We start from the raw sequence: 28,000 nt of genomic DNA, 5'->3' as shown, positions 1-28,000 counted from the left end.
GTGTCAGGGGAATAACCACCCCGGCATCCCAGAGTTCTGCTCTGGCATGGGAGAATGAAAATGTGGTGTGCTGGTGTTGTCACTCTCAGGGTTAAGTCCACGTTTAGTGTCTCCTAACGAGGAACCCATGGAATTTGATGCCACATTGAGGATGCATATCTGATGCCCTGAGTAGATGAACAGATAGAAAGGTTGGGACCAACCCAGTACATTATCTACAAAAATATAGGGAAGTGAAGAACCCCCAAAGAAACCACGGGTGGACCATGCTGCATAAAAAATTGTATAAGTTTGTTTGGAAATTTTTTATTTTGCACATATAACAGGCACTCGACACCCATCACCAGCACTTAATTATATAAAATTAGCGAGTCAATGTTGTCTGAACTAAAAACCTGCTACGTCATGTAAAGTGCATGCATGTATATTCCTCTCTGCAGAGTTACCAAGTAATGGTAACTGGTAATAGTACACAGATCAAGTTAGTTGCACTGCAGACTAATGGTTCAGCCAAATGGAGCTGAGCAAGTCCCCCCCCCCCCCCCGGGAATAAACAGGAATAATTATTATGAAGATAGCTTTGCACAATGAGGCTCATATAATGATAATGCTTCTGACAAAACTTAAACACCAAGTTTAGAATAGTATGAAGTCCTGTAAGAAAGACGTCATATAACCAGATACATTTCTGTTGAAAAACGGTTAAGTATGTCAGTCACAGTTGAAGCCAAGCATTTATAAAGCTGAAGCAGCAGCGTGGATAACAGCAGAGAGTAGTGAAGCAAGTCCCAAGATGTAAGCAGCTAGAAATGAATGAGCTCACAAAGCTGTAGTAATTATATAGCCAGCATTAATCAGATACACAAATACAGACGGTCACCCAGCCTGGTTGGCAGAGAGGTGGTCTTGATATCCAGATCACTCAGTCTCTCCTTGCTCGTCTATGAGGAGCTGGCATTCACGGACTGCAATGCACTGATTGCAGCTGGATTTGGTAAGTGGATATATGTCCTTTTTCTGAACTTCTGGCTGGGTTTTCTGCAGTGTAATGGACCGCATTGGGTAGATACAAAGTCCTGCTTTCTGTTGGCTCAAACGAGCGTATCAGCTTCAGGCTTCAAAGCCGTGCATATCGTGCAGAGCCTGTGTACAGCGCACAGCGCATGCGCCAACGTGACGTAGTCCTCAAGTACATTATCACCTTTGACCTCACCAAAGGCTACTGGCAGATACCTTTAACTAGGAAGCTAGAGAAAAGACTGCATTTTTCCACCCCAGAAGGTAATTTCCAATATAATAGAATGTCATCTGGATTGCATTCTGTCCCAGATACTTTTTAGAACACAATGGATAAGCGCTGCGTAAACTGTTGGCTCTATGTAAATCCTGTATAATAATAATAATAATAATAATAAGACACCTTGCCCTCATTGGGAATAATCCTCAGTGTATTTAGATGATATTGTCATCTTTAGCACAGACTGGAGGGTGTCTTGGACTCCCCAAAGAAGAAGTTGTCTATCATTATTCCAGGGCCATTTCTATGGAAGAGACCAAGTACCTGGGTTATGTTTTGAGCAGGGACTTGGTAAAAGCCCAGATAAACAAGGTAGAGGCTTTTTAGACTTGACCCAGTCACCAAGAGACAGGTCTGAGCTTTTTTAGGCATTATTGGGTACAACTCATCATGTTGTTGTACCACTGACTGATTTGACAAAGGGTAAGAAGACAGTCATGGTCAAATGGACTGACAAGGCTGAGGAGGCTTTCTGGAAGCTTAAAACATCTTATGCCAGTATCCAGTGCTGGTTGCCCTGGATTTTTCTAAAGAGATTATTGTCCAATCAGATGCCTCCAGTGATGGCTTGGGAGATATCCTGTCCCAAGAGGTCAGTAGGGAAGAACACTTAGTAGAAAGTTGACAGCAGCCGAGAGAAATTGTGCTATGGTAGAGTGGGAGTACCTGGCTATAAATTGGGGTCTGGACTCAATCTGCAATTTTCTTTTTGTGTTGTCTGGTGTCAAATCATACCCCACTGACCTGGAAGACAGAACAAACACACAAATGCCAGGGTAACTAGATAGTTCCTGGCATTGCAAGAGCTCAAGTTTGTGGTATAACAGAGTCATGGGTATCAACACCATAATGTGGATTCCCCTTCTAGGGTACAATGTATGGTGTCCCGCAGTGACTCTGCAACCTCCACGTTAGGTGTGTGTGGTTGATATGTTCAGGGCGCTGGGTGTGTGTCCTGGAAGGCAGGTACATTTCTGCACTATGTGGGTTGTGGTCCCTTTAATGGGGGTGGTTGAAGACCTTGTTCAGTACTCAGGGGTTCTCACACATGCAGGTTGTGAGGGGTTCTGGTATAGTTTGGTTGAAGAAGACGATTATCAGTCAGGAATTCTTGCTGAATACAATTGCAAAAAAGGGACAGGTACATGATAATTTTCATCTTTTATTATACCATTAGAATAGTTATTTTTCAATAAACATATTGGCGTATGGATATAAATATACTTCTGTACTGACAATGAGATTCCTTTATATTAACCTCATTAAATTCTAAGAAAAACCTGTTGTGCATTATTTAACCACAGAATATAATTCAGTCTGGGAGCTGTGGCGTTAAGCTGATCAGCTTGGACTGTGAGTCAGGCACCAAAATGTGTCTGCTCGGCATTATTCCATGATCTCATATCCTCTGCAGACAAACTTCTGGTGGGGCAGTGAGGTCAGTGTTGTATATATTACAGCTACACCTATTGTATTGTTACACCCACCTTAGGCAATAAAGATAGTTTAGAGACGGTGGGAAGGGCACTGGTTTGTATTCATGTGTGATATTTTTAGCTCTGTTATATTATAAACCTCTTGATGACTAGTAAATGTAATAAATGAGCGTTTACATTTATATACTGTAAAAGCTGATCTGCATCCAGACCTCAAATACATCTATTGCAGATGAGATTCTCATTATATAGTAAAATTGAGGAAGTACCTTGCTGTATTCATAGGAGCAATTTCATTTGCATTTTTGCAATTGTGCATAATAATAAAGTGAAAAGTGATGAACTCTAGGGAGCATTTACATTTGGACCTTTAAAGAGTACCGTAATTTCCTATGGGTAATAAATGTACTTTGTAACAGATTCCTACCTTTTGCTGCTGTGAAGAAACAGCACTATTTCACCAATTTGCCTTTTGATTTTGAATTGGAATGACTGGTTCATTTTGATCGATAGCACAGGGTGTTTTGAATGGCTATGAAGCTTTGGGCAGCTGGAGCTACATCGTTCAAGGCAGAAACCTAGGCTGCAGGTAATGAAGGTAATTTCCTCCATCAAAGAAAATATTACCTGTAATAGTGGGAAAGGAGGGAGGAAGGAAAAATATAACTCTGAAGTTGAAAAATGCAGTGAAGGTCGACTTTAATCGTGCATCGCTTTTTAGGACAATAACTTGAAAATGAATGTTTAAAATTAGCACTTTAGATTTCTCCCATAGACTTTTACAGGGTGTTCCACGGCTTTTCGAATTTGCCGCGAACACCCCAAATTGTTCGCTGTTCGTCGAACTGGCAAACAGCCAATGTTCGAGTCAAACTCACCATAACTACACCAGCTGTGTACAGAATGCCTCCAGGTAGTCACATTGCATTTTATAGAAAATTACACTGACTGCAGATCGAAAAGAAAAGGTATTTTGTAATACACAAAACATGTCTTGTGTAGCAATTGTATACATTATATTATTTTGTTTTATTTGCTATATTTTTTGCATAAAAGTGGAGTTACTCTTTAAGATTGGCTTTGAACCTATTTGTGTTGGTAATGCATGGTAAAGTGTGTGCTTTACCGCATACTACTGCAATTCCCAGTACTAAGTGCTTGACACTGCAATTCAGATACAATTGCACCCCATCACACATGTAGCTACTACATCCACATTACATCACACCACAACATATGCTATGTACATTGTGGTGTGCTATACACTGGATGCCTTGTTGGCTACAATGCCAAAAATGATCTAGGTCTTGTTTTTTGTCTGTTAAGGTGTGCTGCCTTTAAAGCAGCACATCTTAAAGTATTACTAAACCCAGGACCATACATTCACTATTTCTGGTCTCCCACAGTACACAGAACATGGAAGTGCAATTATTTTAGTAAATATAAACTGCTAAATACCGTTTCTCATCAGCAGTATATAGCAGTCTTGTGACTTCTATCAGTGTCTGGTTAAAGCTTGTAGGAGTAGTTTTCATTCTTCTCTGGCTGTCATATAAGACTGAAGGACCCCTGACCCTCTGTCTGAACACTACTGATTGGCCCTGTACCAGTCACATGCACCCTCCCAGGAAATAAAACAAACCTTCTAGCAATACACACCAAAACTACGCATGTACAGCATGCCCACAAGGCTCTGTCTTATCAGGAGATGGATTGGGCATTGTGGAAGAAGGGGAGAATCAGAGAATTCATGATCAAATGGCATACCTCACAACTTTTTGAAATGGGAACGAGGGACACTTGTTAGAAAAAGTATGTAGGCATAGGAAACACCCCCTGCCATGCCCTCTTAAAGGATAATTATACAAAAACAATATTAATTAAACCCACAAGTGCTGCCCCCCTTTACTATTTCCTTATTTTGGCTTCTAAAATTTACAAATACAGCAATTTAGAATTTGGATGAAAGGTTTAGCACTGGGTAAAACATTTTGAAAGATATAAATGTACATTTTATATACAACTATATAGATCAGACTAAAATGATGGACAAATGAGGAGGACAGAGGGACATTGTTCCAAATCAGGGACAGTCCCTCAAAATCAGGGACAGTCGAGTGCTATGAAATAGCCTTTTTACACAATGCACAGGATTAACAAGCATGCTTTACTGCATATACAGACTGGATTTACTGTTGTGGGTTAAGTAACAGTTTAAAGCGGTTGTAAAACTAATTTTTTGTTCTCTTAAAATAATAAAGATTCTACTTACTTGCTTTGTGCAGTGGTTTTGAGCAGATTGGCCCCAAACCTCCTTTTCTGGGGTTCCCTGCTGACACTCTAGGCACCTCCTTTTCTGAGTGCTTCACCATAGAAAGCCACTTTGGGTGCAGAGGTGCAGACTAAGGCCTCGTACACACGATAGGTTAACCAGGACAGCGGTCTGATGGACCGTTTTCATCGGTCCAAACCAATCGTGTGTAGGCCCCAAAGGTTAATAAACCATAGGTTAAAAAAAAAGACAACTTGCTTTAAAATTAACCTATGGATTCCTAACCGATGGGAAAAAAACGATCGTTAGTAGGCACGATCATCGGTTAAAAATCCACGCATGCTCAGAATCAAGTCGACGCATGCTTGGAAGCATTGAACTTCGTTTTTTTCAGCACGTCGTTGTGTTTTACGTCACCGCGTTCTGACGCGATCGGTTTTTTAACTGATGGTGTGTGGGCACGACGGACCATCAGTCAGCTTAATCGGTTAACCTATCATGTGTACGAGGCCTTACTCTCTAACCAAGCTATGTGAGTCCATAGACGAACACAGCGCATACCAGCCCTGCCCTCACTCAATCCTTACAGGATTTGACTGACAGCAGCACAATGGCTCCCTCTGCTACCAAGTCTCCAGTAAGACGAGAAGGGAGAAGAGCTGCTGCGGAAAGGCACAAAGCTGTATCAGGAGTGCTAAAGCAAATATTTAAGGGGGGAACTGGGGAGGGGGGGGGGCAGCTATTGAAAGTATTTGAATGCAATAAGGTAAAAAAAAGGTTTGTCTTTATAACCACTTTATTATTATGGATTAATCCACAAATACGTTTGAAAGGGCCCTGAAGGTTGACTGTTTTTGTTTGCATTGTGCTTCCACATTATATTTTGTCACTAAGTTATTAGGTCTGAAGTTAGAATATTATAGAGACATTGGAACCTACTAGAGTTATAAATCTCTACGGTGTTTTGTCATTACTGTGTGCTGGTTAAAGTGATCAGTTTTTTTTTTCTTTTACCCCATCCTAGTCCCTTCCCTCCCCTCCCCCCCCCACTACCCTTCCCACCCCTCCCGGACCATCTCCCGACTCCACCTAGTATTTTTATTTCCTGTAATGCTGCATTCTTATTCCTCTCTCATATTTTCTGCGTATTTCCGAGACTTTTTTAAATCAATCCATGTTTCCCAGATATCCTTATTTCCTGCCTTGTTCTTTTCGACACCGTATTTTACTTTCTCCCTCCTATAAGTACCCTCTACAGAGTCGATCCACTCCCATATTTGCGGGCTTATCGGGTTTCTCCATTTTAGGGGTATCAATCGTTTCGCAGAGTTCAACAAATGCGGAATTAGTGATCCCCTATATTCGTTCACTGGCGTTTCTCCCCCATGAAAGAGGACTATCCAAGGGTTATCTTCCAATTCTTTTTTAGTTATCTCTTTTATCAAAGCCAAAACTTTTCCCCAGAACGTTTTGATTTTTACGCAGTCCCACCACAGGTGGGCCATCGTTCCTCTTGCCTCACATCCTCTCCAACATTCCTCTGACTCCCCTACTCCGAATTTGGCCATTTTATCTGGGGTAGTGTACCATCCTGTCAGACACTTGAAGTTCATCTCGGCGGTTTTTACATCAACCGCCGAAGTATGAGTCAAATTAAGGATTCTCCCTATGGTCGTCTTCCCCCTTGGAACTCCTAGGTCTCTCTCCCATTTTTGTATGTAGTTTAGCGTATCCGACTCGTCTATTTTCTGCAAATATTTATATACTTTGGAGATATTTCCTTTTGAGCTTTCGGTACTGCACATCTGTTCCAGTGTAGTGTACTCCTCTCGTGACCTCAATGGGTGTGGGAGGCACTTAACGAATGACACCAACTGAAGGTATCTCCACTCGCTGAGTGCCTCCATTTCAATCCTGATTTCGTGAAGGGTCATAATTTTGCCCTTTAGTGTTATGTCTTTTAACTGTGTTCTATTTTTAATCCACTTACCACCTACCTCTTAAGTCCCAGGTGCAAAATATTCGTTTTCTTTCAAATCTATAAGGGGTGAGTTGAATTTAGTTTTTAATTGTTTGTGTAATCGATCCCATATCCTTAAAGCGTTATGTGTAATTGCGTGTGTTGACGTGTGTAGGGTTCTACAATGTGGGGGGTTCCAGATTAATCTCCCTAACTGTGCCCTCGCTAAAGTGCATTCAATACTTATCCACCTTTTATCCTGTGACTCTTTAGCCCATTCTATGACCCGCGTGAGGACCGAAGCGTTAAGCGTAAAGTGATCAGTTTAGACGACAATTTAAAATTCTCCGCGTTCAATGCTTGGCTAGAATCCACATACTTTAGATTTCCTGCCAAGCCCGTACTACAAATGGGCTTTGGAGAAAGGCAAGAACATGGTGCCATAGCATGTTGACAGAGTTTTGTTACATCTGCAGCCAGAAATCTGGAAAGGAGAGGACAACAGACCTGTTAGTCACCCGTAAAGATTTTTGGAGATAGAAAGTGCCTTACTAAACAGTTTAAAACCTCCTTGTCCTCAGATAGTTTCTAGAAATCTGTCAAAACTAGAGGGGAACAAAAACTAAGACTATACCTGACCATCAACTACCAAGAGGATTATAAAATAGCTGTTTTTTTTACTCGTACCATGAAACCTAAGGTTCCACACCACCGATCATAGGGAAATTCTTGGCAGCATTCGGAATGCATTGCAATTCTAAAACCGTTTTTAAAAGATATTGTGTTTGGACAAACTTCCAGTCAGATACTGGTATGGACACAGCTGAAGCTGAAAGCTAAAGGTTTCTAGGCCCGGAAACAATTATGGAAGAGCGTATCTATCCCTATAATACAATGCAAAAGGAAACCTGCAATAGGGTATGAAAGGGAATTGGGACTATACGATATCCAGGAGATAATATTGGGAATGAAAAAGTAATGTAAAGATACAAAAATAAAAAAAAATATTTTATAAATGTAAAAAAACATCAAAAGAGGAAAACATTTTAACACTGTTAAAATAAAAAGTCACACAGTAACTTTCAATATGATAAATACAAAGGGGTGAGCCCCATGCATGTAAATACAACTGAACTGAGCAGACATTAAGAACCCAACACGTTTCAACAAATTGTCTATTTCAGGGCTGATCATGTCCATTTGAGAAGGATCTAATGTATCAACTACAAAAGCATGTGTATTTATGGAAAGGAGGAGGATTTACATTTGCTGGTCTAAATGCTGGTCAATTTCAGGTCTGTGGCCATTGTCTATAAATAATATTTTGTCCTTGACTGGGTAAACTTCAGAATAGAAGCCTGGATTCCTCCTACTATGTGTAGGAGTCCTTTTCCCCTCTTCTGCTATGTTAGCTCTTGTGCTGACCTTTGGGATCCATGGGACCTTGTATGGCACCTCTGTAGGCCACAGACACAGTTTCTTATTTCTATAAATACATCTGCTATTGTAGTTGATACATTATATCCTTTTCAAATGGACATCATCAACTCCCTGAAGAAGACAGTTTGTTGAAACACTTTGGGGTCTTTATGTCTGCTCAGTATTTTACACGCATGGGGTCACCCCTTTGTATTTATCATATTGAATTTACTGTGTGACTTTTTTTTAATGGTGTTGTAAAAATCTCTTTTACTCTTTGGAGGTTTTTATATATTGATATAATTTTTTTTTATATTTACATTACTTTCATTCTTAATATTATTTTCTGGGTATCGTATAATCCAATTCCCTTCCATACCCCATTGCAGGGTTCCTTTTGCAAGCTAAAGAATGACTTGGATCTAATATTAGATAAAGCTGTGTCAGTCAGTAGAATCAACAGAACCACTAAAAACACAGGCTGAAACTACAGGTGCTGACGTATCTGAATGGAAATGCAAGCAAAGTGTAGAATTAAAAAAAAAAATACTGCAAGCAGAAGGGACATTCTTAATTCACCTGTTATGGAGGTCAGTAGCAGCATAGCAAATGTTCAAATGTGGGCAAATGTTCCGTGGCTTGATAAGTCATCAGTTTAGAGTAAAGAAAATATAGATTTTCAGCTTATTAATGTATCAGATGAGAAGTCAGATGTGAATCCAACCCATTAACTTTAGGTCTAGATACCCTCAAGCCAATAGCCAAGCCAGACTATAAAATAAGTTGCCAAGAAATCATAGGGGATATAAAGAGTTATGTGAATTGGCAAAGGGAATGTGTGGCTAGATTAGTGGACACCAGAGCAGCAGCACGGGAAGAGGCCAGTGTATCAAGACATATCCCTGTTCTGCCTAGTGACAGGACACTGATCGTCTGCTCCCTCTCATCGGGAGCAGCGATCAGTGACGTGTCACAGTAAGCCACGCCCCCGCACAGTTAGAATAACTCCCTAGGACACATTTAACCCCCTTCTAGCCCCCTAGTGATTAACCCCTTTCCTGCCAGTCACATTTGCACAGTAATCGGTGCATTTTTATAGCACTGATCGCTGTATAAATGTGAATGGTCCCAAAATAGCGTCAAAAGTGTCTAAAGTGTCCGCCATAAAGTTGCAGTCACAATAAAAATCGCTGATCTTAAAAAAAAATATATATATATTAATAATAATAATGCTATAAAACAATCCCCTATTTTGTAGATATTTTGATATAACTTTTGTGCAAACCAATCAATAAACGCTTATTGTGATTTATTTAGTTACCAAAAATTTGTAGAAGAATACATATCGGCCTAAACTGAAAAAAAAATAGCTTTTTTTTCAAAAAAATGTGGATATTTATTATAGCAAAAAGTACAAAATATTGCTTTTTTTTCAAAATTGTCGCTCAATTTTTTTATAGCGCAAAAAATAAAAATCGCAGCGGTGATCAAATACCACCAAAAGAAAGCTCTATTTGTGGGGAAAAAAATATGATCATTTTGTTTGGGAGACATGTCGCACAACCGCGCAATTGTCAGTTAAACTGACGCAGTGCCCAATCGCAAAAAGTGGCCGGTCATTTGGCAGCCAAATCCTCTGGGGCTAAAAGTGGTTAAAGACAAGTTGAAATGTATTTTTAATGAGCAAACATTTTGAAATATTTTTGCAATGTTTATTGTATTTTAAATATTTTTATGTGACTTTCACATATAATGGGGAACAATTAGCAAATAACCCATGGAGAGACAGCATTATTCTCTTAGATATTACCAGGATGTGTTTGGGCCTTCAGTGTCCTTATGTTTCATACAAGACTAGAACACAGCACTATAATAATTCATATCAAGCTGATCTTTTAACCACTTAAGACCCGGATCATTATGCAGGTTAAGGACCTTGCCCCTTTTTGCGATTCGGCACTGCGTCGCTTTAAGTGACAATTGCGCGGTCATGCGACGCGGCTCCCAAACAAAATTGGCATCCTTTTTTCTTTTTGTGGTATTTGATCACCTCTGCAGTTTTTATTTTTTGCGCTATAAACAAAAGTAGGGTGACAATTTTGAAAAAAATGCAATTTTTTTTTTACGTTTTGCTATAATAAATATCACCCAAAAATATATAAATAAACGTTTTTTTCCTCAGTTTAGGCCGATACGTATTCTAATACATATTTTTGGTAAAAAAAATCGCAATAAGCGTTTATTGATTGGTTTGCGCAAAAGTTATAGCGTTTACAAAATAGGGGATAATTTTATGGCATTTTTAGTACAAATTTTTTTTTACTAGTAATTGCGGCGATCAGCGATTTTTTTCGTGACTGCAACATTATGGCGGACACATCTGACACATTTTTGGGACCATTGTCATTTTCACAGCGAAAAGTGCTATAAAGATGCAGTGATTATTGTGAAAATGATTATGGCAGTGAACGGGTTAACTACTAGGGGGCGCTAATTGAGTGAGTCTTACTGTAGGGGGGCGTGGCTGTAGGTGTGATGTCACTGATCGTCGTTCCCTATATCAGGGAACAGACGATCAGTGACACTGCCACAGAGAAGAACGGGGAAGGTGTGTTTACACACACCTCTCCCCGTTCTTCAGCTCCTGTGACCCGATCGCAGGACACCGTAGGCGATCGGGTCCGCGGGTCCCGCGGGCACGGTCACGGAGCTTTGGACCGGGTCGCGAGCGCGCCGGCGGTGGCGCACGTGACCCACAACAGGGCTCCTAAAGGCGACGTACAGGTATGTGCCTGTGCCCAGCCGTGCCATTCTGCCGACGTATATTGGCGTTAGGCGGTCCTTAAGTGGTTAAAGACCAGTGTCAGCTGGCTTTTGTTTGCTTCAGAACTGCTTATCTTCTTATGCAAGTCTATGAGAATGCAAAAGCAGCTGCAACAAGTTAAAAACGTGTCAGCTGCACCTGCAGTGAATTCTTAAGGATTTCCATAGCATCTCAAGTGGATGATCAAATTACACTGTATTGGCCAATCGAAACCTATTGATAAAAACCCTTAATTGTACATCAGAATAAAAAGGACTTTTTATTTTATTTAAACTTGAACATATCTCAACAGCTGAGTTCATTTGGGGGATTTTGTTGATAGCTTTTTTGTATAATTCAAACTTGTGCAGTGAAAGGCAATGGGAAATGTTCTATCCCTGTAAAGTAAGGGTACCTACTCTTAAAAAGTGCTAAACGTAATGTGAATTTTAAAAATACAGCTATTGGTCAGTAAATTATATTTTTTTAGATTGTGTGTGTGTATGTGTGGATATATATATATAATCTTGTTTTATCAAATGTATTTATAAAATGTGGGTAGCAATAGGGTACATAAGCAATATTCTAATATTACCATAATTCTGTTGTAAATAACAGTATTATTCATTTGTTGAGTCTGCACTCTCACCACTCATGTGTGGAATACGGTATGAATGAAATTCGATTTAGGCTTACAGTACATTTGTAATTAACTGGCATGTTTTAGAACTGCTCTCTTTGAAGTAAATTATATCCTTTGAAAGGAGCTGAAGAGGCATAATTCAGTCATTTGAAATTCAGATTTCTGAAACAGGTTGGGACAGATTTAAAGTTTCCAGTTTTAAAGACCAAGCTGATTTTTGCTGGGCTGCAGCCCTAAATGATTCATGATTGTTTTCTTTAAATGTGATCCACATTAACCATAGAATAACAAACACTAAAAACAATAATCAGTGAACTATTGTATTAACTAGGAGAAAATATAAAAGGAAGAATCGGAATACGTTCAGTATTTCACAAACTATTTTAGTTTTAAAGTACACCTATTATTAGATCAATATTTTTAAACCTAGATTGCCTCTTAGATTGTAAGCTCTAATGAGAAGGGCCCTCTGATTCCTCTTGTACCAGATTGTATTGTAACTGTAATGTCTGCCTTCATTTTGTATAGTGGTGCACAAACTGTTGGCGCCATATAAATCCTGTATAATAATAACCTTTTACTGAACTGTACACCATGCATACAGTATATATGTGCCTGCATATGCCTCTAGGAATCGTTTTTAAATGCCAGGGCACTCAGTCATGCAGATCTTTGATTAAGCTTTAATAATCATACTCTGAGCTGATTCCCACAATTTACTGGTGGTTTCTCAATAAGGTGGTTGGCTCACTGACCGATTATGAGGTGGTCAAGATGGATGGGTGGCATTCAAGACTTGGCTTTCAAAACTGGAATGAGGATAAATATTAACTTATAAGTATATGAAATTATCAACCTGCATTAGAGGTTTTTAGGTATGAGCAATATACAGATACCATTTGGCACACATTTGCAAATGGCTATGGCAAGACTCTTTTCTTTCTATTTCTATCCTTCCACCTCAAAACAGGCTTTTAAAAGGTGTTTGTCTCAACACTTGTGTAAACTTAACCTTATTGTATTTTTGTTTATTGAATAACAAAAACGGTCTGTGCTAGTATAAATATACTAATCTACTGGCTAGAGGCATCAGAGAAAAATACCTCTTTTTAAAATATTGCCACCTTTTTGCTGAGGTAAAAGATTTGGGCTGATGTATGTAAACGGGAGCAAAGAAAACTGGAATAGTAGTAAAACGATTGCCTAAAACAACTAGTCAGATTTATTTTACTTTCTTTATCATACACCATGGGACACAGAGCCAGCATATTATTCCTTACTCAAAGGGTTATGTGCCACCTACAGGTGGTTGGACACTGGCAAAAAAAAGACAGGAGGTCCTCCCCTATAAGACTCCTCCTATACAGGAAGTGATGGTCACCGATGTGCAGCTTTGCACAAGCACTACCTGATGCTTTCAGATGGTTCCAGTTGGGATCAAGAGATTGGTGTTATCCCGATCCGTTCATAAAGCTATTTTGCTTAAATGGGTGCCAGGACCCTGGGCATGTAAGAGACTCCCTGTAATGCTGCCTTTCAGTGCTGGACCTTGTGGATACAGAACACAGTAATATCTGACCAATGAGTTTCCAGTAAAGTACTGTACAGGGCAGTGGACCTCAGGAAAGGGGTAATGGCTCCTGAGGGTCTGCTTAGACATTGCCTGCCATGTTGAGTGAAGATTGAATCTTGATCTATTAGATCCTGCGACGAGATTAGTGAGTCCCTATAGCCAATTGGTTCTCTCTTTCTACCCTTATTTTTGATATATGGGTGCCTCTTCCCTGGCTCCCCAATGGAGAACAATGAAATGTTTATACACAGTAAGCTGTTCCAATCTGCTGCTTTGCTGTGGACACTGGAGCCCTGTTCCAGTTCATAAGATTGTTTTAGATTTATCTTGCTTTTTCCTTCATTAGGTAGCACGACCGACATTACTAGAAACTTGCACTCACGCGCAGTGGTAGTGTGCGTGGTCATGCAGTTGTGTGCTGGCATGCAAATGGGTGCATGCATATGGAGTTCAGCTGGCAGATATTCAGCATTGAGGGACTGGCCTATTATGGCTTTGACAGAGCAGAAATAGCTGGGAGGCACTACGGTCACTGGGAGGCTGTGTGAAGACAAAGAGCAGGCTTGCAGCATTAGGGGGTTTGTGTAAGTACTTCTATTAAGGAAGAGGCTCTGGCAGAAGGTTCAAATCTGTCAAAGGGTAACCTGTACACTTTTTCTATTAGCACAAATGTCCTCTCAGCTGTATTAAAGCTGCCGGTTTCCTGGCACAGGTCCCGTTTAGTTTTTTTTAACAGGCTTTTAAAAGGGAGGTGGGCGCACAGCTGCAGAGGGCGTACAATTGTCTCCATCAGGTTGAAAACACTAGACATAGCCCTGCTGATGCAGTTTCCCTGAAAGATCTTGGGGCATAGCATGGATTGGCACCCCTATGCATATCTGGTCTTGTGGCTACTAAAGGCACATCCACTATCCCCTCTACTTTTTATAGAGAGATGAGTGGAAGATAAGGAAGATGCATATTGTGCAGGGACCCCGGCCTGCCTGAGGCACAGCCTCAATGGCGGCACCCCAGCTGCCTAGTGTGTGTTTTAGTGCCCCCTCTGGGAGGGGGCCTCCTTGGGCCACAGTAGAAAAGACAGTAGAACCCTCATCAGAGGTTTTCTCAATCAGGGTGTCCTAGGTTCCGAGTGTTGTTGAGGCCAAGAAGCTTTGGTGAACTTACTGTTTCAGATGGTCCACATAGATTGCATTTCCACTTCCTGGGTCTGATTCTCTGAAGATCCACCTGGGTCCTTTAGCGGCCTATGCAAAGATCCCAATGGTTTTTGTTACATGCTCATTTTGGAGGCTCACCCAGACAAGGTGTTCCTCCTAAAGGGTTTTGTATCCTATGGAGGAACAGCTTGTTAAGAAATGGAATATGCTCTCCTTGATGTGGCTGTTTCATACCTTAACAAAAATTTGACATGACAGCAAATAAGAGGTTGGAAACATTGCTGAACGGCTTTTTTTTTCTTTGGTCTGGGGCTGCCATGCAGCCAGCAGTAGCGGTGATGGGTGTCTATCAAGGGCAACATGAAGCATTTGTTCAGGAACCTGGATTCCGCAGGCAGTGAGGATGACCTAAGTAAAGACTTGGCAATTAACCACAGGCCTTCTGCCCTGAAGGATTCCAGTAAACAGATTTCATGCTTAGGACTTTTGCCCATTCACATGCTGTGGATACTTTGGCTGAAATGCAGGTTGGCATAGTTACATTGTAAAAAGCTTTTGACACATTATTCTTTTTATGGGAATGTCTTTTTGGATCTCAGTTGGATAAGTACATCCAGAGATTTGGAGGGCAAGAGTTCTCTTTTGCCTCTCAAGAAGCAGGGTAAAAGCATAGGTCACAAGGAGTGAATGAATGAATGACTTGTATAGCGCTACTCATGCGAACTGAATCGCCTCTGGGCGCTTTTTCCAGCCAGAGTCTGCTTGGCTGGTGCGGTCATTTTACCCCGTAGGATTGTGACACGCTTGGGACACACAGTCATACACACAGATATATACTGGGCCAATTTGGACAAGATCCAATTTACCTACCAGCATGTCTTTGGAGTGTGGGAGGAAACCGGAGTACCCGGAGGAAACCCACGCATGCACAGGGAGAACATGCAAACTCCAGGCAGATGGTGTCGTGGTCAGGATTCGAACCAGCGACCCTTTTGCTGCTAGGCGAAAGTGCTACTCACTGCACCACTGTGCTGCCACTGTGTCAAGTCTCTGATGTGAGGCCGAGTGGCAGAGAGGGCGCCCCTTGCGGCTAAGTGCAGCGCTCCCCTGGGAGTGATACAGGGGATACGGTGCCCAAAGGTGCGAGGGTTGCCAGTAGTGCTGCAACAGGCTGGAAAGCAGAATGTAGCTGAGGTGCGCTGGGTAGTGATGTCAGTAGCCGTGCAAGAAGAAGTCCTGAGTAGGCGTATGCAGGATAAACCAGGAGTGGGGTTCGCAGCCAGGCCAGAGGTCATATACCGGGAGACAGTCCAAGAGCAAACAGGAGCAAGCCGTGTCATAAACAGTGGGCAGTGGGAGGCATTGCAGGTAGAGGTGTATGGGGGAGGCGTTGCAGGGGCGGAGCAAGGTAGGGTTTGGGTGGGGCAAAAGGTGGCAAGAAACTCTTAAGGCCTGGCTAGTAGATCAGGACTTGATATTTTGAGGCCTGCTATATGTTCAGAATAAGAGATATCATACGTTTGTAATAACTTACCTCTGTGTATTGTATTATGTGTCTTTCAGCTTATTGCAAATGCCATTATTTTCATATGTGGGAATCTGATGGGGGCATTCCACAAGTACCACATGCTAGATGCCTCGAGAGACCTGTACAGCTATACTGTGAAACGTATTAGAGCAAAGATGAAACTTGAAATGCAAAAGAGGCAACAGGTAAGTGGATATAAAAAGTCTACATACCCCTGTTAAAATGTCAGGTTTCTGTGATGTAAAAAAAAATGAGACAAAGATAAATAATTTCAGAGCTTCTTCCACCTTTAACCTGGGTTCACACTATAGTTAACACAGACATTGCATGTGATTGGCACCCATATTACTGTATGAACCCACAATTTGTATCACTGAACTTGCATTGGATTCGCACAAAAAAGGTCCAGGGACTCCCCCCCCCCCCCGGAATCGGATCACGTGCATGTTCACACCCATGCAATCTGATTCCTGTTCGAATTCTCAATCCTGTACAACTCAATCAAAAACAAACTGAAATCTTTTAGGGGGGAAGTAAAAATAAAATGTGATTGCATAAGTATGCACCCCCTCTTATAACTGGGGATTTAGCTGTGTTCAGAATTAAGCAATCACATTCAAACTCGTGTTAAATAGGAGTCAGTACACACCTGCCATCATTTACCATGCCTCTGATTAACCCCACATAAAGTTCAGCTGTTCTAGTAGGTCTTGCCTGACATTTTCTTAGTTGCTTCCTACAGAAAAAGCCATGGTCCGCAGAGAGCTGAGCTTCCAAAGCATCAGAGAGATCTTATTGTTAAAAGGTATCATTCTGGAGAAGGGTACAAAAGAATTTCCAAGGCATTAGATATACCATGGAACACAGTGAAGACAGTCATCATCAAGTGGAGAAAAATGGCACAACAGTGACATTACCAAGAACTGGACTTCCCTTCAAAATTGATGAAAAGATGAGAAGAAAACTGGTCAGGAAGGCTGCCAAGAGGCCTACAGTTAAATTAAAAGAAGCTGCAGGAATATCTGGCAAGTACTGGCTGTGTGGTACATGTGACAACAATCTTTCGTATTCTTCATATGTCTGGGCTATGGGGTAGAGTGGCAAGACAGAAGCCTTTACTTACAAAGAAAACCATCCAAGCCCGGCTAAATTTTGCAAAAACACATCTGAAGTCTCCAAAAGCATGTGGAAAAATGTGTTATGGTCTGATAAAACCAAGGTTGAACTTTTTAAACCATTATTCCAAAAGATATGTTTGGCACAAAAACAAAACTGCACATCACCAAAAGAACACCATACCCACAGTGAAGCATGGAGGTGGCAGCATCATGCTTTGGGGCTGTCTTTCTTCAGCTGTAACAGGGGTCAATGGAGGGTCGATTATGAACAGTTAAAAATATCAGTCAATATTGGCACAGAACCTTCAGGCTTCTGCTAGAAAACTGTACATGAAGAGGAACTTCATCTTTCAGCATGACAACAACCCAAAGCATGCACCTAAATCAACAAAGGATTGTCTTCAACGGAAGAAGATTAAAGTTTTTGAATGGCCCAGCCAGAGCCTAGACCTGAATCCAATCGAAAACCTGTGGGGTGATCTGAAGATCTGAAGAGGACTGTGCACAGGAGATGCCCTCGCAATCTGACAGATTTGGAGTGTTTTTGCAAGTCAAGATGTGCCATGCTGATACAGCACTCAGTCTTTTTGGGCATGAGTCTAACAAAATCAAAAGGTGCTTCAACAAAGTATTAGCTTAAGGGTGTGCACACTTATGCAACCATATTATTTAATTTTTTTATTTTTACTTCCCTCCACCTAAAAGATTGCATTGTCATTGTTCTATTAACACTGACTGGGAAGAGATTAAACATCTAGGATGAGCAAAGGGTTAAATGTGTGCATAGCCAGTGTTGTGTACTTTTGTGTGTTGCTTTTACTTGGGGAAGTATGGATTTTATTCCCTGTTTTGCAGGGAAAGAAAATCCATCACATTCCCACTGTCAGTACAGAGCTCTGCTTTGTTTACATAGGCAGAGCTCCATCCAGCCTCTCTCCTCGACGATCAGTGGGTGCCTGCGGACATCCATTGGCCGGCACCCGCTGATTAGCTTCTACTGTGACTAATCACACCAGTAGTGGAGTGCCTCCTACCCAAGAGTGCAGAATCATGTGTGTGTATATATACATGATTCTGCACAGAACGGCCCCCTATAACCGTAAATCTGCTATAAGGCGGTCGGTAAGTGGTTAACTTGTGCTTCAGCTTGTATAAGAGCAATGTGTGTAGCAAGCTTTAGCAAAGCTTTCAGCAGCTTATTTATAGTTTATCTAACTGAAAAACAAAAATGTATTGTATTGTAGCTTACCAGTCCTAAGATTATACGGCTGCAAGGGTTTTAATTATTGCAGGGTTTTCCCCCTGTATTTTAGCTTGGTAATCCTGCAGATAACACACTTACTGTCCCTGGGTGGCTATGCTCACTCTTTCAGTGTTTAGGGAAAGAGCCATGGTTATTATCCAGGCTGGACCTGTTTATCTACATTGTAAAGTGATGGGACGTCTAATTTACAAAAAAAGAAAATAAATAACATTGTGCTGTCTTTTTAGCTCACAGGAAGTGACAAGGACACTGCATTTCTGGCAAGATCAATAGATATTTTCCGTACTTACTAAAATGTTCTTAGCCTAAAAAGGCAAACTAGTGCAGTCAACACATCTAGTAACTGCTATGCTGCAATATAATACACTTTTAAATGTCCTTATTTCTTCTGAGAAATCCTCACTTCCTGTTCAGCTCTCTCCCAAGGGGGTTACCTTGCAGGCATGCCCCTGTGGGATACAGTCGGTGGCCATAGCCGCCGAGTGTATGACTTGCCCCTCCCCGACACGCCGCGTTATTGGATTTGATTGACAGCAGCACGAGCCAATGACTGCGCTGCTATCAATCTATCCAATGAAGAGCCGAGAAGCCCTAACAACGATCAAGCGTGTTCGACGCAGGACTTTCCAGGGCTCTGAGTCTGCTGGGGCTGTTGACATGGCAATTAGGATGGTGGCATACAGCAGGATGTTGTCTACACAAGAGGGGGGGGGGGACTTTTCAGGTAAGTAACATGCTTAAAGGGGTTGTAAAGGATTTTTTTTCCCTAAATAGCTTCCTTTTACCTTAGTGCAGTCCTCCTTCACTTACCTCATCCTTCGATTTTGCATTTAAATGTCCTTATTTCTTCTGAGAAATGCTCACTTCTTCTGTCTGTAACTACACACCGTAATGCAAGGCTTTCTTCCTGGTGCGGAGAAAGCCTCTTGAGGGGGCGAGCAGGTAAGTCAGGACGCTCTCTACTTTGCAGATAGAGAAAGGAGCTGTGTGTTAGTGGGCGTCCTGACACTCCTGCTCGCCCCCTCTCCCCTCAAGAGGCTTTCTCCACACCAGGGAGAAAGCCTTGCATTACTGTGTGGAGTTACAGACAGAAGGACAGGAAGTGAGGATTTCTCAGAAGAAATAAGGACATTTAAAAGCAAAATGGAAGGATGAGGTAAGTGAAGGAGGACTGCACTAAGGTAAAGGAAGCTATTTAGGGAAAAAAAAAATCCTTTACAACCCCTTTAAATTCTGTTTAACTACTTCCATACCGCGCCTATTCTGGCACTTCTGTCCTTCATGTAAAAATCATAATGTTTTTGCTAGAAAATTACTCAGAACCCCCAAACATTATATATATATATTTTAGCAGGCACCCTAGGGAATAAAGTGGCGGTCATTGCAACTTTTTATTTTCGCATTGGTATTTGCACAATAATTTTTCAAACGCCTTTTTTGGGGAAAAAAACGGTTTCATGAATTAAAAAATAACAAAACAGTAAAGTTAGCCCAATTTTTTTATATAATGTGAAAGATGATGTTATGCCGAGTAAACAGATACTTAACTTGTCACACTTTAAAATTGCGCACACTCATGGAATGGCGCCAAACTTCGGTACATAAAAATCTCCATAGGCGACGCTTGATTTTTTTTTTACAGGTTACCAGTTTAGAGTTACAGAGGAGGTCTAGTGCTAGAATTATTGCTCTCGCTGTAACGCACGTGGCAATACCTCACATGTGTGGTTTGAACGGCGTTTACATATGTGGGCGGGACTTGTGTGCGCGTTCGCTTCTGAGCGCGAGCTACTGGGAACAGGGGCGTTTAAATAAATTATATTTTTTACACTTTTTTCTTACTTTTTTTTTAGCACTTTTATTCCTGTTAGAAGGAATATAAACATCTCTTGTAATAGGAATAGTGTGTGACAGGTCCTCTTTATGGAGAGAGGCAGGGTCAATAAGACCCCACATCTCTCCTCCAGGCTGGAAAGCATGAGATTGTGAAAAAAAATACACTGATCTCATGCTTTCAGCCGCGATTGCGGCTTGGTTTACTTCCAGGTACCCGGGCGTGATGTCATACCATCGCGCCCGGGCCTTCGACAGTCATAGAGATGATCGGTGACCATCTGGTCACCGGAAATCTCTATGCTCTTCATTTGGCGACAGCTGATTCGTTCTCCGGGCCTCCGATGGCACGGGAGAGCCTGAAAAAGCACCGGATGGCGGCGGGAGGGGGGGTGTTCCCGCCGCCTGTAAGAACGATCAAGCGACGGAAAAAGCTGATATGATCATTCTTATGGTGCGCAGAATCACTGCCTGAAAAAAGGGTATTTGAATGATGCCTGTAGCTGCAGGCATCATTCAGATTGTCATATGACGTACTACGGTACGGAAGTGGTTAAAGCCTATAAAAATCTTATGCAAACATTTTTTTTTTAAATTAATGGTTTGTTGACAAATCTAACATAATTGTTTCAAATGTTTTGAAACTTTTACTTTAGCAAATATTCCCACTTATTTTCACCATATTTTGACCAAGATAAAAATGTGTTTTAGAGATAGTTTTCCCCATTAACAATTTCAGCCTGTAAAATTTTGCTGCTCAATGACCAGGCCATTTTTTGCGATGCGGCACTGTGTCGCTTTAACTGACAATTGCACGGTTGTGCAACGCTGTACCCAAACAAAATTGCCATTCTTTTTTTCCCACAAATAGAGCTTTTTTTGGTGCTATTTGATTATCTCTGCAGGTTTTTTTTTTTTGCACTATGAACAAAAAAAAAGGCGACTATTTTGAAAAAAATCTCAATATTTCTTACTTTTTGCTATAATAAATATCCCCAATTTTTTTTAAGAAGCGCAAATTTTTTCCTCAGTTTAGGCCGATATGTATTCTTATACATATTTTTGGTAATAAAACTTGCAATAAGCATATATTGATTGGTTTGCGCGAAAATTATAGCGTCTACAAAATAGGGGATAGATTTATGGCATTTTTATTACTGTTATTTTTTTTACTAGTAATGGCGGCGATCTGCGATTTTTATCAGGACTGCGACATGACGGACACATTGGACACTTTTGACACCATTTTGGGACCATTGGCGCTTATACAACGATCAATGCTATAAAAATGTACTGATTACTATGTAAATGTCACTGGAAGGGGTTAACACTAAGGGGCGATCAAGGGGATGACCGTATTCCCTAGTGTGTGTTCTAACTGTATGAAGGATGAAAGTGACTGGAGGAATTGACAGATCGTGGTTCCTAGCTTGTAGGAACTCACGATCTGCCTTTCCTCTTCTCACGTCCCTGTTCTGCCTCTCGTGCCTGAAGGGAAATTAAACAGTATTTCCATATACCTGACAAACCAGCTAGGTATAATCACAGCAATTACCACACTCACAAGACCCTCTCAGTACTGAGGAGAACTTCTTAATGGACACAGAAAGAGACGAGGCAGAGGTTGTATCCAAAAGTTATCTGGTTTATTCTGGGCGGGAGTACAATTTATATATGGTCATCATTAACCAAACATAAAGTGCAGCACATATATGATAAATAAACACCTATATATTACATATGGTGTCCAACAGTGATGATAAACACATGAATAAATATATGTATGTCACCAAATGCATTGAACAATCACTTATTAAATGTTCAGAAAAAAGTCCAAAGTGAATAAAGTGATGATAGTCCCTATATTCTGGAACGTGAAGTAAAGGAAACCCCCACCATCCAATAAAGAAGAGGCTTACCGAAGGCAGTGAACCCAAAGAACGCATGTTCAAAAGGGTCAACAGGGCATGGTATGAACCACTGGAAGAACTGGATCCTCAGCTGTAGTTCCCGAACAAACGATACCCACACCAATCAACGAAAACAAGAGGGTGCCTCGATGGTAGGTGGCTTCCAGGTGGAGACCCAATGAGGGCCGGGAAGTAGAGCCAATAGGATGTAAATTAAAGGGGAAAAAAAGGGCACATAGCATAATACTGTATATAAATGAAATTTAATGTAAGTAGGAACTCTTACATTAAGAAGGATAAAAACAGCACTTGTAGGTAAAAACGGCAGCAGTGGAGTCTTCCGACGCGTTTTGCAACAAAGTGCATTGTCTGGCTACTATTATTATTGCATACTCTGCATTGTCAAAAGCATGTTTTCTTCATCTACTCTTGTTTCTTAATTCCTTTTTTCGTTCTTTTTTTATTCTTCTGTTTCTCATCTCCTCTTCCTTTCAACGTTTCACTCCTACAACTATTTCTCAGTAATGCATACTGTGAAATAAGCATTACCCATTGTAATTTCCATACCTGACACCCTTCTTAGGAGAGCCTGCTGTTGTCTGTACTCCCAGTCTATATCTCTATGGAAATGAAGTTGGCTATTCAGGATCGACTAAAGGAAACAAATGACCTTCGCCAAGCAGACAAAAACTTCCACAGTCTATACGTGAAGCGACACCAGAATGTGAGGTATGTGAAGGAAATGGCGTTTATAGGTTTTATATCATATAGGTTACCCATATATTTAAAGCTAAAATGTTGGCAACATTTTTTTTGCTCAGATAGCTTCACTCACATAGTTACATAGTTACATAGTTAGTCAGGTTGAAAAAAGACACAAGTCCATCCAGTTCAACCACAAAAAAATAAACAAACAAAATAAAAAACACAATACAATCCCATACACCCAACTCCATACCCACAGTTGATCCAGAGGAAGGTAAAAAACCCCAGCAGAGCATGATCCAATTTGCTACAGCAGGGGAAAAAATTCCCTCCTGATCCCCCGAGAGGCAATCGGATTTACCCTGGATCAACTTTACCTACAAATCTTAATACTCAGTTATTTTATGTACATTTAGGAAAGAATCCAGGCCCTTCTTAAAGCAATCTACTGAGCTGGCCAGAACCACCTCTGGAGGGAGTCTGTTCCACATTTTCACAGCTCTTACTGTGAAAAAACCTTTCAGTATTTGGAGGTGAAATCTCTTTTCCTCTAGACGTAAAGAGTGCCCCCTTGTCCTCAGTGTTGACCGTAAAGTGAATAACTCAACACCAAGTACACTGTATGGACCTCTTATATATTTGTACATGTTGATCATATCCCCCCTAATTCTCCTCTTCTCAAGAGTGAATAGATTTAGTTCTTCTAATCTTTCCTCATAGCTGAGCTCCTCCATGCCTCCTATCAGTTTGGTTGCTCTTCTCTGCACTTTCTCCAGTTCTCCAATATCCTTTTTGAGAACTGGTGCCCAAAACTGAACTGCATATGTCTGAGGTCTATCAGGCAGGTGTAAAAATCTTCTATACAGTTATGACAGGTCCTCTTCCTCCTGCTTAAATTCTGGCGCTGTTGGAGTTATTACGTTTAGAGTCTTCTGTGAGCTACAATGAAAAAGATTCAAGGGTGGCCCACTTCCACCACATTTGACATGAGAGGGAGATACTTAATTACAAGTAGGTGGTGTGACTGCTGCTGTAAGTGCAATTTTGTTTTATATATTTTTTTTTACTAAACTTCAGCTTTAAGAAAATCACCTAATCAAGTCAATAATGGTCAGATTTTATGTGGGCCACCCCAGACACATGTAGACATTACTCTGCTGAGTGGCTTTGGGAGTAAAATCATTAGTTGGAAAGAATTTTCCTGGACAATCACTACTGTTTCTTGAAGTTATACACAAGACATAAAAAAACACGCTTGCCCAAATCTGTTTGTTTTTAACCAACAAATATTTTAATCAGTCTTGTAAAAATTGTATGTAGCGCCTGTGTACTTTCAGTCCAGGTGCTATGTTAACTTTAGAGGGGGATGAGAGAGTTACCTTGCTCTCATCCAGTTAATTTGAGTAAATTGAGTCTCTGCCGAGCTGGGCTGTCTGTGGTTTCATTCTGTGTTCCAGAGATGCCTTTCCATCTTTGGGTGACAGGTGGCGCCAGAGGGGTTCAGGTGGAGGCGCCTTCCTGCAAGCAGCCAGAGGAGTTTCTCCCTCGCGGGGCATGCTGGGGGAGATGCCATTTTGTGGGGGAGTTCTCCTGTTCCTGGTTCTGGGTGCAGGACCCACCTTTAGGGTGTGCGCACATCACGGGCCCCGGCGATATGGCCTACCAGGCCGGGGCGCACGTGCTACGCGGTGTTCTAAGTTCTGGGCAGGGCTGTCTTAATGAGAGGGCACACCTGGGCACTGCCCAGGGGCCCCAGCTTCCTGGGGGGCCCCTGCACTTTCCTCCTAAGCAGCTGGTCCTTAAACCCACGCTGCCCCGAAATTTTCGGGGCCCCATGATGGCAATGAGAGTGATAGATACACAGGGGAGGCAGTCTGCCTCCTACCTACTTGATGTCTGTTTACCTGCACTGTCATCATTGTAGAGGCCCCAGAGCATTACTTTGCCCAGGGGCCCAAGATGCTATTAAGACGGCCCTGGTTCTGGGCCCTCATGGCCCGGAGCAACTGAAGCTGAGAAGGGGCCCCAGTGACTTACTGGGTCCCCAAGTCCTATGAGGAAGATCCCAAGCGAGTTATGCTGTTCGGTGGGGAGTCAGTCTGAGGTGAGCTCGGAGGCAGGCGATCCAACAGGGCCTAGACAATCCATCGGGGATCAAGGTGACCGGACATTGGGAGTTTGTCTTTTGGCAACCTGCCAGTCGGTGACCTGCAAACTAAAAGCTACTGGAGGGAGATTCAGGCGCCATTACTATTGAGAAGGATTCGCTTCAACTTAACTGTGTTCTGGAGTAAGGGCCTGTGGCAGAGGTTCCACTCTTATTTCTATTTCAGCCAAGTCTGTGGCAGAGACTTGTGTCCTTCTCAAGGTTCCAAGTGATACCCTGGCTGCCAGGTCTGTGTGAGAGGCCTGTCCGGGTACACTATACCCACTCCGGCTGGAGTGGCGACATGGGGTTAGAATCCCATTGGAAGCAGGATTGTTTCCGCCATCCATAGGCCTGAATCTGCAAATTCTCCTTTCACCAACCTTTCTCTATCTACCTCAAGTTAACTGTTTGCCGTGTTGGGCAAGAGTAAAAGCACAGAAAACGACACCCTGCTGTTTGGACATTCCGTCATTGCTCTCATCGATATCATTACCCCTAGACACATCACAGAGGTAACACGCCGTCCCAAATCTAACCAGCGGCTCCTGCGGGGGTAGCGATACATGTAAGAATTGTAATACATTCAGTATGTAGCATGCCCTATCTCTCCCCCAATTCCCCCTACTTGTTGCCACTATCCCTGCCACTTTTACCAGCTTTTACCTGCTGTTAAAATGACAGGCAGACTTGATGAGTAACTACATCAGCCTGCTCTAGAGCTACAAAACTGTATTGTTATTTGCATATGATGTTAGGTAAATCAGCTTAACAGGTTAAAGGAGTTGTAAAGGAAAATATTTTTTCACCTCAATGCAATCTATGCATTAAGGTGAAAAAACATCTGAAGATACCGGCCCCCCCCCAAATCCCCGTTTTACTTACCTGACTTGTCCAAAGTCCCATGCTCGGTCCCAAAATACTCTTTGCCGCTCAGCCTGGCCGCTGATTGGCTAGAGCAGATGGATTGAGAGCAGCGAAGCCATTGGCTGGCGCCGCTGTCAATCACATCCAGTGACGCGGTGCGCAGAGGGGCGGGGCCGAGTGATACAGTGAGCGGCTATGGCTGCTCGCTGTAACACGGGAGCGCGCCCGCAAAGACTCATCACCATGTGAGCTCTCTCGCATTAATGTGGTGAGTTTTTGCGGGGAGGACCAGAGACAGCCGCCGAGGGACCCCAGAAGACGTGGATCGGGGTCACTCTGTGCAAAACGAACTGCACAGTGGAGTTAAGTATAACATGTTTGTTATTTTAAAGAAAAATATGTTTCTTTATCGTACATCACGGGACACAGAGCGGCATATTCATTACTATGTGGGTTATATGGAGTACCTTCAGGTGATGGACACTGGCAATCTCAAACAGGAAGTGCCCCTCCCTATATAACCCCCTCCCATAGGAGGAGTACCTCAGTTTTTTCGCCAGTGTCTTAGGTGTTGGTCATGGAATAGCTTTGCCTCCACATCCTTGGGATCAAGGCAGGCTAACCGGATCTGTCCAAGGTGCCTCAGAGCCAAAGTGGACAGTACCCGGGCCCCTAACTAGGGGGTTTTGCCCATAATGCTTCTCTTTCAGAGAGCTGGATCCTGGGCCCAGGACTTAGAACCTTTTGGGGTGCCTAAAGTCCCTGTTTGCCAGGATGCTATATGGGTCCAGGACAGTGGGTTCCTTCAAAGGACCCCAGGGCCTGAAGGTCTAGACGCCACCCACGGAGATGGGGGAAGATTGGACCACTTGTTGTGCAAGGTCCTGCGGCATGGAGCAGGTAAGAAGGGGGGGCCTGCGGGACTTGGTTCGTCAGCAGGCTCTCCAGGGGGATCTTTTGGGGGAGTTTGCCTGAGTATGCTCCTGCATTGGCAGTCTGGGGCCACTATGTCTGTGTAAGACAGGATGGTCTGTGTTGTTACTCCCCATATGTGTGATCTCCCTGGTCTATGTGTTGCAGGTTCTATCTGGCTGGGCGCTAGGTGGGGTATTAGTGTGTGCCTACTCTTTACCCTGAACTAGGGAGGTGTCTGGGCCTACCTGGAAGTTCTTACCTGGCCGGGTGCCGTGCGGATGTTTCCTCTGTGTCCTGTCCATTTCTCCAGCATCCCTGCAGCATGCTGCCTCCACCATGGCCCCCCCCGTGACACGGGCACGCGCGCGGGCGCGTGCACAGCGATATATAAAAAAAAACGAAATTTGCGTCGTTTTTCAGAGGGGGGGGGGGGGGGCGGGACGTTGGATCTCATAAGAGGAAGGGGCGGCCCTTCCTCTATGCTGTATTAGCTCAGTTTGTTTCTGAGCTCAGGAGAGGAGGACACAGAGCGGCAGCAGTGCAAGCCTGATGCACAGTGGCACCCGGTGGCGCAAGGGAGTATTGCAGTTCTGACAAACAGAACTAGCTTTTCAATCTAGCCTAAACAATTCCTTACAGCAGGTGGATTCTTGCAATTTCTCTTGTGGGGAGACAATGTGATTCCATAGAAAAGGGGGAAAAGGGACTCAGGATCCAAAAATCCCAAAAAATTGAAAAAAAAAAAAAAAAAATATATGCATAATTGAAAAAAAAAAAAAAAAAAAAAGACACGAAAAAGGGGGAACACATACTGGTCTCCCCATTGGGTTTTTTGGGCATTAGTTGTTCACTACTGTCCCCTTAAAACCGCATAGTTTTTTCTCCTACCTACATCAGTTGGTTGTTGTAAGTAGGGGTACCTCGGTATTGTACCATGGCTTCCAAAGCATCAGGATCAGGGGAAATGGCAAGAGGTGCCAGAGGACAAAAGGGTTCCCCCTCAGATTCTGAAGGTTCGAGTCAGGATATGCCTGTACTCTCCCCACAAATTATTCCAGTAGTGGGTGCCTTGGTTGAGCCATTAGGGGCGTCTGGTGCTGAGGCTAGATCAGATCCACCCAACCCTGTGTTTGTCACAGAGGAAATGCTAGCCC

The 28,000-nt window shown here is 42.4% G+C and overlaps 1 protein-coding gene across 2 annotated transcripts in view; it reads left to right on the top strand.

Moving 5' to 3' along the window:
- The window catches only part of ADCY7 (adenylate cyclase 7), a 336,616-nt gene that overhangs the window by 211,035 nt on the left and 97,581 nt on the right, over positions 1 to 28,000 (top strand). For both annotated transcript variants that reach the window (XM_040328713.1, XM_040328712.1), the window contains 2 exons: positions 16,124 to 16,273; positions 22,797 to 22,942. In XM_040328713.1, the coding sequence (XP_040184647.1) occupies positions 16,124 to 16,273; positions 22,797 to 22,942 (296 nt within the window). The remainder of the gene's footprint in view (positions 1 to 16,123; positions 16,274 to 22,796; positions 22,943 to 28,000) is intronic.

The sequence above is a fragment of the Rana temporaria genome, chromosome 11, assembly GCF_905171775.1.
Source record: "Rana temporaria chromosome 11, aRanTem1.1, whole genome shotgun sequence".
Lineage (NCBI taxonomy): Eukaryota > Metazoa > Chordata > Amphibia > Anura > Ranidae > Rana > Rana temporaria.
The sequence above is the reverse complement of the archived record's forward strand: the minus strand, read 5'-3'. Positions and strand labels throughout refer to the sequence as shown.